Genomic DNA, 13,944 nt, shown 5'->3' with positions numbered 1-13,944 from the left:
CAATCTGAAGAGCCACAACGCTAAGGTTGGCTCTCTGGATTCAGTCATTTGCCCTCAGATTTGGATAACATTGTACAGCAGCTAGGGAGACTAGAAGAAAAAGGTTATTTAAATGTGAATGTAAATATTTGGAGAGATTTGGCAGTCCAATCTTTTTTATAGTTCAAAACCTATTGAGTATCTTTCTTAAAAAGTTATTTTCCCAGACTTAAGGTCTAAGGTCTTAATTTTTTTAATGTTATTAGCTAGTGATTTATAAATAGGTTGGAGCACATAACCTAATCTGACCATTTATTTGAATCCATAATATCTGCAATTGTTCCTCTAATGATATTTGTCGGCTGCATAATAAGGCGTGGTGATCATCCCTTCGAGCGTGTTTGCTTTAGTCCACCGTTCGCGTCATCCTGCGGTCCGTCTGCGTAAACCCAAGTCCTTCTAGGCACAATGCACAGCAAACATCCAGGAATGTGAACCCGCCAGGTGCTGCTTCATCTTTTGTCCGGGCCTGAAAGGAGATTTGAAATCTGCCTTAGGTAGCTTATCCCCTCCTCATCCCGTTCCTCTCCACTCAGGACGGACTCATTCATTCATTGTGCTTTTTGTGTTTGTTTTTAATCATTGTCCACTGCAAACATCCTCGGTAGCACTCCGCTGCTGTGGCCCAATACACCCCAGGAAACAATAGATATGCAATACCAATGTTTGTTGTATCAAAACGGTTTCACCAGCGCAATTGCTTTGTCCCATAGAGCTGTTCATTTTTAGTTACAATAGCCTACTATTTTATCCACTATGCAATAGGCCTATGCATGCTGTGAAAACACCTGCACCTCAAGGAACATGGAAATGACACAAGACATGGTCACACATTTGAGCTATTTGTGAGGAGGATCACTCAGGATCACTCAAACGATTATTCAAACATCCTTTCTACAGCGTTTCTTTATACGAACGCAGACCATTATGCCCATTTTGTATTACAGTTTAGTAAACAGACAACTATATTCACATTTTCACATTTAATAATTACAAAATTGATGTTAGTAGGCCTACAGAATAATAAAAAGTTTCAAATGAATAGTGACACTGCATTAGTCTGAACAATGTGTGGGATAATTCAGGTTTTAACGTTTGTTCTTTGGCCTCATAAGAGGTTTATTGAATGCCATATTCCTTGATCAGTCACTCAAGTTAAAATATATAGTAAATATATATATATATATATATACATATATCACTTATGTAGGTTTGTTAAAATGTAAATTAAAAAGTTATGTAGACCTATATTTGTTGTTTTGACATTTCTTTTGCACTATTTACAATACGCCTACAGAAGGGAGAAGGTTTCTATTTGTTAAAAAAAGACAGAAGATAAAAGCAAGCAACATTATAGATATAAAAAAAAAGGAAATTGATAGATGTTTTTTTGAAGGCTTCCATGCGTCACTCAGCGAGGGCGTGCCCTCCATAGTGGGGTATATCAAGCCGGGATCCACAGCATCCAATCATCCAATCCATCAGCGTCACCGCAGACACCTACCTCCACCTTGCATCTCCTCGTCTGTTTGTGGACAGAACTCAGGCACTCACTCGCACAATGGACGCAGAGGAATACAACCGTAGAGGTAGAATTCCGTTTAATTCCAATGCGATTGACCTCTTCACAGGCCTAATGTACCGTTGCAATGTAGAACCACTTTTAAAGTTCTGAAAAGGTAACAACGTTTGAATTGTAGTTAACGTGTCTGTTTTCCAAATAGCGAAAGAGTTAGTGGACTACATCACGGAGTACCTGGGCTCCATCAGAGACAGGAAGGTGATCCCGGAGGTGAAGCCGGGGTACATGAGGGAGCTGCTCCCCGACTGTGCGCCCTCCGAGCCGGACAGCTGGGACTCGATCTTCAAGGACATCGAGCGTGTCATCATGCCCGGGGTTCGACCTTCACTCAAAGTCGCTGTCTCTTTCAATTAAAAGAGCCGCTCACTCAATTGAATGTTAATTTAATGTTAATTGGTGTTAAAGCGCTGGAGTAAATTTCCTTCTTCTGCTGTTCCTCAGGTGGTTCATTGGCAGAGTCCCCACATGCACGCCTACTATCCGAGCCTGACGTCGTGGCCCTCCATGCTGGGGGACATGCTGGCGGACGCCATAAACTGTATCGGCTTCACCTGGGTATGTAACGCTATACAAGCGCAACACCATGTTTTTTCCACATTTTTGTCACACAGGCTATTGGTTTCTATTCGTCAATTTATTAATTATCAATAATTAATTTGGCACCATTCAACCCGTGTTATGTTCTAATACATACAATCATGCAATCAAACAATCAACAGTAGGAAATACTGACCTTTACAATGTGTGTGTTGCCTTTGAACAGGCCTCCAGTCCTGCGTGCACAGAGCTGGAGATGAATGTGATGGACTGGCTGTGCAAAGCCCTCGGGCTTCCCCCCTTCTTCCTCCACCACCACCCGGACAGCGTGGGGGGGGGCATCATCCAGGTACACGCACACGCACGTGCCACGCCCACATGCACACGCCACATATTCTACTGTAGGCTGTGAGTTGTGAGCTGGTTAACCTAGCGATTGTTAATTCTTGGCACTTGGTTCTATGAACATCTTTACTGTACTGACAGTGATATATTGTTTCTCTTTCTTCTGACAAATGTACTTATGTCGCTTTGGATAAAAGCATCTGCTAAATAATAATCAAAAATGTAAGCGTAGCTAACATAAGATGTAACATATAGCCTGTTTTAAAGTAACACGTTACAAAAAGCTGCTGAGAAGTCTGAAGCGAGATGCATTGGCCTTATTTGCCGTTCAGTTCCTCCACTCAGTTAGCATTTAGCTCCCAGATGAAGCCAAGGTGGCTGCTAGTTGAACGACCCCACTGACTCTTCTCCGCTTCTCCGGTCCCCTGTGTTCAGAGCACGGTGAGTGAGAGCACCTTGGTGGCTCTGCTGGCGGCCAGGAGAGACCGGCTGCTACAGCTCCAAGCTGAGGTGGATCAGCCTGTGGACGACTCAGTGCTCAACTCACGGCTGGTGGCGTACGCCTCTGACCAGGTCAGTGCTGACTCACTATGTTATGATACTATATAACATCATAGCATAGTAGTGCATAGCATAGTGTGAGTATAAACGGCTGTGCTGTGTCGTGTTCTTTTGGAAAAAGTCTGCCGAGTCAGGATCGCTTTAACTCACTTTATTTGGTAAAGTTTTGGACTAGTCTTTATGAAGCAAAAGGAGGGGAATTGTATAGACACATGTGGTGATACACTTAGTAGGGCATTCTGAAGGATTACCTGGAGCGTTCTGCCCCCTGCGCTATGTGTTGTGACTTATCTACTGGGCAGGCATGGACTCAGTTATGTGCTCTGATTGGCTAAGCATGGTGCTGCCTCCTGGATACCCGTGTGTGTCTCTATGCTGCTCTCTTGTGGCTGCCTACGTTGGCATTGCAACTTTGTTTGTGGCTATGTGCGGGAATAATACACTTGTTTTTGTGGCCTTGAGCTTCTGGGTCTCTCGAACACCTGGGCCACTTGTATCTCTACAATTGGTACATGAATGAATTCTTCTTGTTTGGGCCGGACGCCTCTCTAGGATGGGAAAGAAGCCTCTCTAGTCGCCAAGGACATACAGTATGTGGCGTGTTGGTATGAATGTGTGAATTATGTTACAGCTGTGACACGTGTGTATGAACGACATTGGATACTCTGAGTATGAATGACTCTTCTGCTGTAATGCAGTGAGTATGAACGACTCTTCTGTGATATACATGAGTATGAACGACTCTTCTGTGATACGAGAGTATGAACGGATGTGCTGTGATACGTGTCTCTGCAGGCCCACTCATCCGTGGAGAAGGCGGGGCTGATCTCTCTGGTGAAGATTAGATTTCTGCCGACGGATGAAAAATTTTCTTTGAGAGGGGAAACATTGAAAGAAGCCATTGAAGAAGACCGGAAGTTGGGACTTGTCCCCTTCCTGGTACGTATACTGACCGCCTGCTGAATCTATTAACACTTAATAAAGGACTAGATTGGCCTGAGTCTTCTTCTCTGTGGAACAGGTGTGCGCCACATTGGGAACCACGGGAGTGTGTGCCTTTGACAACCTCTATGAGTTGGGGCCTGTCTGTAAGTTCTCATTTTAGAATGTGTATTAACCCAGACAACACACAGCCGCAACACATTAACCTTAAAACCCTGCTTAATGTGAGCATGTAATATGGATGCTCAGGTTCAACCGATTGATGTGCTAACAGCGTGTGTACGTCTGTGTACCGTGGGTTCTGTGTGTCGATGGTTCTGCGTTGTGGGTTCTGCTTGGCAGGCGCGGAGGAGGGCCTGTGGCTCCACGTCGACGCTGCGTACGCGGGCACCGCCTACTTCTGCACCGAGCTGCGCTGGTCTCTGAAAGGCATCGAGTTCGCTAACTCGTTTGTTTTCAACCCTTCCAAGTGGATGATGGTTCACTTCGACTGCACAGCCTTCTGGTGAGTAAGCTCAAAAACTTGCAGACATGAAATTTGTATAAATTCCCATTGAAAGGGTGAAGCTCATTGCCTCGTCCTGATTGGTTTAGGGTGAAGGATAAGGTGAAGCTCCAGCAGACCTTCAGTGTTGACCCAGTCTACCTCAGGCATGAGAACTCCCAGGCCGCCACCGACTTCATGGTACGAAGCCCATGTCCCCCCGACCCACTCCAGAATCCAGCCCCCATTTTGTGCTCTCTTGTTGAATGGCGGACTCTTATTTTACAGCACTGGCAGATTCCACTAAGCCGGCGTTTCCGTTCCCTCAAGCTCTGGTTCGTCATGCGATCTTTCGGTGTGAACAACCTGCAGGCTCATGTCAGACATGTATGTTGTATTGTTTTGAAGTATTTTCTTTAATTTTTTTGGGGTTAAAAAAGTAAATTCAATTTTATTTGTATAGTCCTTAATCACATATACAGTCTCAAAGGGATAAACACACCACATATTTATAAACCAATAGAAGCAATGCTTTAGAGGGTGTGATGTTTCAGGATCTGTTTGTTTCTCTGAATTCAGGGCATCGAGATGGCGAAGCTGCTAGAATCTCAAATCCGGAAGGATCCTCACTTTGAGATCCCTGCTCAGAGGCATCTGGGCCTGGTTGTCTTTGCTCTGACGGTATTTAAAACAGTTCACTGTGCATTAAAACGGATGTATTTCGATTTTAACTTTGAGTTTGAGTTGTTAAAAACATCTAAATTGTTGCTTACAAATGGTTTTGTTTGTAACAAATTTAGCTTGAAAATGGCAATATATTGCATATCATATGTCATATTCTAGATTGTTATTCACATTTGAAATTTGAATTTCTTTTCAAGCCTTTAATCGACAATGTGCTGATCGCTGTACGATATTGGAATATCGCATAGTGATATTTTGCCTTTCTGCGATACGTATTGCGATATGACAATGGATTCATTGCATTGTCATAGTGCAATACAAAGATACCTTATTTATTATCATTGTAAAATTACTGGTAGTGAAGTATCCGGCAATGAAGTATCCTGTAGTGAAGTATCCGGCAATGAAGTATCCTGTAGCAACCCAGTCGCCAAGAAAAAACGTCAGTGGTGTACGTTTCCATGAACACTGGATACGTAGCATTTCAACGTAAAAAATAGCGTGTTATACCTACAGTATCCACGTGTGCCGCTGTGGAGGCGGGTTTCGGGGTTTGGGTTTCACGGCTTTCGCGGCAAATTGTGGACACGATTGTTTAGGGGGGGGGGGGGAGACTGTTGTTGACCGGGGAGGGGGGGGGGGGGGGGGGGAGACACGTTTGTTGAGGGGGGACGACGACACACGATTGTGGGGGGGGGAGGACACGTTAGTTGAAGGGGGGGGGGGGGGACACGTTTGTAGGGGGGGGGCACGCTCGACAACGAGAGTTGGTTTTTATTGAACGCTCGACAACGAGAGTTGGTTTTTATTGAACGAGACTTCAACACGGAACAGCTGCGCGAAACGATGGTCACGTCACTCTCGGTGACGGTGTCGACAATAATGAACACACGGACAATGTTAATAGAACAACACACAACCACATAACATCCCGAACCCATTAACCCCACTTAATCCTAACAACAAAACAAGTTAACAAAAGCCCCATTTGTCAACTGAGAACCCCAATTCCCAGAATCCCCCGCGGCTCCGGAACACGGCGTAGCTTATATTAATCTTTATTATCTGAATGGGAAATGCAATATTTTAGGACAGATACACCATTAAACGCGTTTCTAATGACATTTCTAGCGAGAAATGTACATTTTCCTTACATAATCTTCAGTCAGTGAATGTGTATGATCTTTATTAATCTTTATTATCTGAATGGGAAATGCAATATTTTAGGACCGATTCACCGTTAAACGTGTTTCTAATAACATTTCTAGCGAGAAATATACTTTTTAATTGCATAATCTTCAGTCAGTGATTGTGTCTGATCTTTAGTTTTATAGTTATTAGGAGTTGATCGGCTCCCTCGCATGTTTCAACAACGTCAGGTTGCTTTCGCTAAACTAGCAGCTCACGTGCTTCCTGCGTTTGTGTTATTAAACTGTTACTTTATGTAACTTTTAATGATATCATCTTGTTAGAAACACGTATATCTGAGAGCCAACCCAGTCGCCAAAAACATACCTACGTTGACAGTGTACGTTTCGTGAACACTGGATTACGTCGCATTTCAACATAAAATAGCGTGTTATACACACACACACACGCACGCACATGCACAGACACGCACGCACATGCACACACAAGCACACGCACGCACGCACAGACACAGACACAGACACAGAGACACACACACACACACACACACACACACACACACACACACACACACACACACACACACACACGCACACACGCACACGGTGCATTTCGCTGCTAAAACAACAACAAAAAAATATTCCCTCAAATATTATTACTTTCAAAACGTTGGCCAAAATGGCCAATAATATCTTTTTTTTTGGGATGCTTCTAGGACATTTTGGGTGGATTTTGAACGGTATGTGGGGGGCACGTTTTTTGCAGGACCTGGCAACCCTGCGCTGTTGCCCGAGATCTGGAACCACCCCGGCGTGGTGCTGTCTCCTTTTGACCTTTTGACCCCAGACTTCTGGGGGAATAGCTGAATCAATTCATTAGTCAATCAGAAGCATGTACATATCTTTCCGGTGGGGTAAGAGGACGAACAAGGTGTCCTTCAACATCTACGCTTCCAGGCGATTGCAACGGTGCCACACATGAGCATATTCGAACATGTTTAATGGTAATAATTAGCTGTCGAAATTGGAGGCCTTAATCAATACTGAGCAGCTATTGATTTGCTTCCCGATAAAGATTTGTCACAAATTACATGTTATTTAGCATCTACACGTTGAGCTGAGTCCAATGACACCAAGAACGACACTCTAGCTAATGGTAACATGTATTTTACATGGTACACCTAGGTCTAGGACATGATCTCGGTGTAGCAAGAGGCCGAGCTTGATCTCATTGGACTCAGCTTAACGTGTAGATGCTAATTAACATGTAATTTGTCAAAAATCTCCATCGGGAAGCAAATCTATAGCTGGTCATTATTGATAAAGGCCTCCAAAATCGACAGCTAATTACTACCCCGAAACATATTCAAATATGATCATGTTTGGCACTGTTGCAATCGTCTCGAAACGTAGATGTCAAAGGACACCTTGTTTGCTCTGTTGCACCACCGGGAACATATTTTCATACTTCTAATGGATTGATTCATATTTTAAGGTTCTCGGAGTGAGACTTTAAGTGGCTGCAGCAGAAGTGTTGAGACGAAAGATGATATCAAGAGATTTATAGAATATTCCCATTCACATTATGATTCTTCGTCGTAACATCCGACCAAACATCCTTTACATTCACAGAGCGAAGATTATGAAAGTCCAGGCTCAGCAAGTGCTCCATCTCGTTGCACCTGCACCCAGCGGCTCGCTTGCAAGATTTTGGCCTGAAGTTCTTCCCAGACCAACACCCTAGCCATCCAACATGCATATCTGAGAATCAGGCCTCTCTTTAATAATGACAAAAAGTTATGAGAGAAACACACATTAACTTTTTGTTATCTCATAAGCGGCGTGGTGCCGGCTCCTTTTGACCTTTTGACCCCCGACTTCAAAAACGTGGCCACAGGCCAGCTGTGTCTACACACCTTTAGCCACAAATGTACACCTCCATCCCACAAAAAATGGGGACTAGAAACTAACCTCTGTCTTATGTACATTTACTGTACTGTTGGAGGTCACGCCCCTTTGCCGACCTTTTCGAGATAGCTAGGGATGCTAAAATGTTTACACACATTTCCCGGGGCCCCGTGTACGACATATCCGAGATTTGGAGTTCTAGCCCTTAGAGAAAAAAAGTTTTCCCAAATGGAGTGTCATTTGGACAAAGCCCCTCAGAAGTGTAGCCTGCAAGGCCTAATGGTTCAGAATGTGGTGGAAAAACAGTTTTTGAGATAGGAAGGTCCTACCGCCCTGAAATTGTAATACCTTATTCTAGGGCCTAACTGGGACCTCCGCACCGAAACTTGGCCCGGTCGGACCCCGAGGGGAGGAAGGGGGGGCCCTTCCTGCCCGAGACTTGGCCCGGTCAGACCCCGAGGGCAGGCCCCCCCTTCCTGCCCTCGGGGTCCGACCGGGCCAAGTTTCGGTGCGGGGGTCCCAGTTAGGCCCTAGAATATGGTATTCAAATTTCAGGGCGGTAGGACCTTCCTATCTCAAAAACTTTTTTTCCACCACATTCTGAACCATTAGGTCTCGCAGGCAACACTTCTGAAGGGGCTTTGTCCAAATGACAGTCCATTTGGGAAAACTTTTTTCTCTATGGGCTAGAACTACAAATCTTGCATATGTCGTTCTCGGGGCCCCGGGAAATGTGTGTCAACATTTTAGCATCCCTAGCTATCTCGAAAAGGCTGGAAAAGGGGCGTGACCTCCAACAGTACAGTCAATGTACATAAGACAGAGGTTAGTTTCTAGGCCCCATTTTTTGCGGGATGGAGGTGTACATTTGTGGCTTAATGTGTGTAGACACCGCTGGCCTGTGGCCACGTCTTTGAAGTCTGGGGTCAAAAGGTCAAAAGGAGCCGGCACCACGTGGCTTATGAGATAACAAAAAGTGAATCTGTATTTCTCTCATTACATTTTGTCATTATTGAAGAGAGGCCTGATTCTCAGATATGCATATTGGACTGTTAGGGTATAGGTCTGGGAAGAACTTCAGGCCAAAATCTTGCAAGCGAGCCGCTGGGTGCAGGTGCAACGAGATGGAGCACTTGCTGAGCCTGGACTTTCATAATCTTCGCTCTGTGAATGTAAAGGATGTTTGGTCGGATGTTACGACGAAGAATCATAATGTGAATGGGAATATTCTATAAATCTCTTGATATCATCTTTCGTCTCAACACTTCTGCTGCAGCCACTTAAAGTCTCACTCCGAGAACCTTAAAATATGAATCAATCCATTAGAAGTATGAAAATATGTTCCCGGTGGTGCAACAGAGCAAACAAGGTGTCCTTTGACATCTACGTTTCGAGACGATTGCAACAGTGCCACACATGATCATATTTGAATATGTTTAGGGGTAGTAATTAGCTGTCGATTTTGGAGGCCTTTATCAATAATGACCAGCTATAGATTTGCTTCCCGATGGAGATTTTTGACAAATTACATGTTAATTAGCATCTACACGTTAAACTGAGTCCAATGAGATCAAGCTCGGCCTCTTGCTACACCGAGATCATGTCCTAGACCTAGGTGTACCATGTAAAATACATGTTACCATTAGCTAGAGTGTCGTTCTTGGTGTCATTGGACTCAGCTCAACGTGTAGATGCTAAATAACATGTAATTTGTGACAAATCTTTATCGGGAAGCAAATCAATAGCTGCTCAGTATTGATTAAGGCCTCCAATTTCGACAGCTAATTACTACCATTAAACATGTTCGAATATGCTCATGTGTGGCACCGTTGCAATCGCCTGGAAGCGTAGATGTTGAAGGACACCTTGTTCGTCCTCTTACCCCACCGGAAAGATATTTACATGCTTCTGATTGACTAATGAATTGATTCAGCTATTCCCCAGAAGTCTGGGGTCAAAAGGTCAAAAGGAGACGGCACCACGCCGGGGTGGTTCCAGATCTCGGGCAACAGCACAGGGTTGCCAGGTCCTGCAAAAAACGTGCCCCCCACATACCGTTCAAAATCCACCCAAAATGTCCTAGAAGCATCCCAAAAAAAAAAGATATTATTGGCCATTTTGGCCAACGTTTTGAAAGTAATAATATTTGAGGGAATATTTTTTTGTTGTTGTTTTAGCAGCGAAATGCACCGTGTGCGTGTGTGCGTGTGTGTGTGTGTGTGTGTGTCTGTGTCTGTGTGTCTGTGCGTGCGTGTGTGTGCTTGTGTGTGTGTGTCTGTGCATGTGCGTGCGTGTGTGTGTGTGTATAACACGCTATTTTATGTTGAAATGCGACGTAATCCAGTGTTCACGAAACGTACACTGTCAACGTAGGTATGATTTTGGCGACTGGGTTGGCTCTCAGATATACGTGTTTCTAACAAGATGATATCATTAAAAGTTACATAAAGTAACAGTTTAATAACACAAACGCAGGAAGCACGTGAGCTGCTAGTTTAGCGAAAGCAACCTGACGTCGTTGAAACATGCGAGCGAGCCGATCAACTCCTAATAACTATAAAACTAAAGATCAGACACAATCACTGACTGAAGATTATGCAATTAAAAAGTATATTTCGAAATGTTGTTAGAAACACGTTTAACGGTGAATCGGTCCTAAAATATTGCATTTCCCATTCAGATAATAAAGATTAATAAAGATCATACACATTCACTGACTGAAGATTATGTAAGGAAAATGTACATTTCTCGCTAGAAATGTCATTAGAAACGCGTTTAATGGTGTATCTGTCCTAAAATATTGCATTTCCCATTCAGATAATAAAGATTAATATAAGCTACGCCGTGTTCCGGAGCCGCGGGGGATTCTGGGAATTGGGGTTCTCAGTTGACAAATGGGGCTTTTGTTAACTTGTTTTGTTGTTAGGATTAAGTGGGGTTAATGGGTTCGGGATGTTATGTGGTTGTGTGTTGTTCTATTAACATTGTCCGTGTGTTCATTATTGTCGACACCGTCACCGAGAGTGACGTGACCATCGTTTCGAGCAGCTGTTCCGTGTTGAAGTCTCGTTCAATAAAAACCAACTCTCGTTGTCGAGCGTTCAATAAAAACCAACTCTCGTTGTCGAGCGTGCCCCCCCCCTACAAACGTGTCTCCCCCCCCCCTCAACAAACGTGTCCCCCCCCCCCCCCCTTCAACTAACGTGTCGTCGTCGTCGTCGTCCCCCCCCCCCCCCCACAATCGTGTGTCGTCGTCCCCCCTCAACAAACATGTCTCCCCCCCCCCCCCCCCCTCCCCGGTCAACAACAGTCTCCCCCCCCCCCCCCGAAACAATCGTGTCCACAATTTGCCGCGAAAGCCGTGAAACCCAAACCCCGAAACCCGCCTCCACAGCGGCACACGTGGATACTGTAGGTATAACACGCTATTTTTTACGTATCCAGTGTTCATGGAAACGTACACCACTGACGTTTTTTCTTGGCGACTGGGTTGCCTTAGTGAAGTATCCGGTAGTGAAGTATCCAGTAATGAAGTATCCGGAAGTATGCGGTAGTGAAGTCTCCGGTAGTGAAGTCTCCGGCAGTGAAGTCTCCGGCAGTGAAGTCTCCGGCAGTGAAGTATCCGGCAGTGAAGTATCCGGCAGTGAAGTATCCGGTAGTGAAGTATCCGGTAGTGAAGTATCCGGTAGTGAAGTTTCCGGTAGTGAAGTTTCCGGTAGTGAAGTTTCCGTTAGTAAGGTATCCGGTAGTGAAGTATCCGGTAGTGAAGTATCCGGCAGTGAAGTATCTGGCAGTGAAGTATCTGGCAGTGAAGTATCTGGCAGTGAAGTATCTGGCAGTGAGGTATCCGGCAGTGAGGTATCCGGCAGTGAGGTATCCGGCAGTGAGGTATCCGGCAGTGAGGTATCCGGCAGTGAGGCATCCGGCAGTGAGGTATCCGGCAGAGAGGTATCCGGTAGTGAGGTATCCGGTAGTGAGGTATCCGGTAGTGAAGTATCCAGTGTCCTTCTCTTCAGGGAGGGAACGCGGTGACTCAGGAGCTGCTGCGGCGGCTCACCGCCTCCCGCACCATGTACCTCATCCCTGCAGACATCCACACCAAGCGCATCATCCGCTTCACCGTCACCTCGCAGTCCACCACGGCCGAGGACGTCCTCTCCGACTGGGCCACCATCTCCAGGACGGCCTCCGCTCTCCTCGCAGAGCTCAACCCTCCTCAGACCGGCCCAGAGGACCCGCCAGCCGCGGAGGACGAGGTGCTGAGCGTCCTCTCCCGGGCCGACAGTGTGGAGACCGGGGAGACGCGCTCTGAGAGGACGGGGGGCCCGGCGGTGACGCTGGACAAGGCCCAAGTGGAGCTGTGGATCGACAAGGCCTGGAGCCGGCCCCGCAGGCCCATGCGGTCGCTCAGCTGCAGCAGCGCGCCGCTGCCCCACGCCTTCACCGCACCCTGGTCCATGTTCGACTTTGAGGCGGCGCCCGGTACTGCAGACCCCATCATTGTTCCTCCTCTGGGCGATGCCAAGACGCGGCCCCCGCCTCCGTCCGCAGGGGCGGATCAGCTGAGTAACATTCCGGAGGTGCCCCAAGACCTCCTGGGTAAACGGGTCCTCAAAAAGCTGACCAAGTACTACAGCGTGCCCAGCTTCTGTAACCCGTGGGTGCCCTGCAGCCGGTACCAGCCCTGCTGCCCCCTCAGTGTTCAGCTCAACCCCTGCCTCCTGGCCTCCGCGTGCAAAACCCCGAGCTGCGTGTGTTCCCATTCAGCGGGCGGCGCAGCTACCTCCACCTCCTCTGCCCCCCTGGACGCTTCCACCCAACAGGATCTACTGTAACAACCCTACAGGATCTACTGTAACCACACCATACCCTAGAAGATCTACTGTACCCACTCCACACCCTACAGGATCTACTGTACCCACACCACACCCTACAGGATCTACTGTACCCACACCACACCCTACAGGATCTACTGTACCCACACCACACCCTACAGGATCTACTGTAACGACACCACACCCTACAGGATCTACTGTACCCACACCACACCCTACAGGATCTACAGTAATGACACCACACCCTACAGGATCTACTGTACCCACACCACACCCTACAGGATCTACTGTAACGACACCACACCCTACAGGATCTACTGTAACGACACCACACCCTACAAGATCTACAGGATGTACTGTAACGACACCACACCCTACAGGATCTTCTGTGACGAAACCACACCCTACAGGAACTACTGTAACCCAACCACACCCTACAGGATCTACCGGATCTACTGTAACGACCCTACAGGATCTACTGTAACCAAACCCTACAGGATCTACTGTAACGACCACACAGGATCTACTGTAACGACCCTACAGGATCTACTGTAACGACCACACACCTACAGGATCTACTGTAACGACCCTACAGGATCTACTGTAACGACCACACAGGATCTACTGTAACGACCACACACCTACAGGATCTACTGTAACGACCACACAGGATCTACTGTAACGACCACACACCCACAGGATCTACTGTAACGACCCTACAGGATCTACTGTAACGACCACACAGGATCTACTGTAACGACCACACACCTACAGGATCTACAGAATCTACTGTAATGACCTTAGATCCTACAGGATCTACTGTAAAGACCGAGTGTACCTCAACATCCAGACGCTTCGTGAAACAGGACTGTCACGCAG

At 46.3% G+C, this 13,944-nt stretch overlaps 1 protein-coding gene across 1 annotated transcript; it reads left to right on the top strand.

Moving 5' to 3' along the window:
- The first annotated feature begins 1,525 nt into the window (after positions 1-1,525).
- hdc (histidine decarboxylase) lies at positions 1,526-13,620 on the top strand. The gene is made up of 13 exons (XM_056607083.1): positions 1,526-1,628; positions 1,764-1,936; positions 2,063-2,176; positions 2,385-2,507; positions 2,939-3,076; positions 3,860-4,003; positions 4,086-4,152; positions 4,349-4,511; positions 4,601-4,691; positions 4,779-4,877; positions 5,070-5,171; positions 12,247-13,061; positions 13,167-13,620. Exons 1-13 carry the CDS (start codon positions 1,601-1,603, stop codon positions 13,618-13,620), a joined length of 2,511 nt encoding a protein of 836 aa, XP_056463058.1. The 5' UTR covers positions 1,526-1,600.
- Positions 13,621-13,944: the final 324 nt, after the last annotated feature.

Source organism: Gadus chalcogrammus, chromosome 14 (assembly GCF_026213295.1).
Source record: "Gadus chalcogrammus isolate NIFS_2021 chromosome 14, NIFS_Gcha_1.0, whole genome shotgun sequence".
NCBI lineage: Eukaryota > Metazoa > Chordata > Actinopteri > Gadiformes > Gadidae > Gadus > Gadus chalcogrammus.
The sequence above is the reverse complement of the archived record's forward strand: the minus strand, read 5'-3'. Positions and strand labels throughout refer to the sequence as shown.

Excerpts from the sequence above, each read along its gene's own strand:
- hdc (XM_056607083.1), top strand. The coding sequence starts at position 1,601 with ATGGACGCAGAGGAATACAACCGTAGAG. Across the intron at positions 4,692-4,778 it reads AGGCCGCCACCGACTTCATG|CACTGGCAGATTCCACTAAG; the intron begins GTACGAAGCCCA and ends CTTATTTTACAG. Across the intron at positions 5,172-12,246 it reads TGGTTGTCTTTGCTCTGACG|GGAGGGAACGCGGTGACTCA; the intron begins GTATTTAAAACA and ends CCTTCTCTTCAG.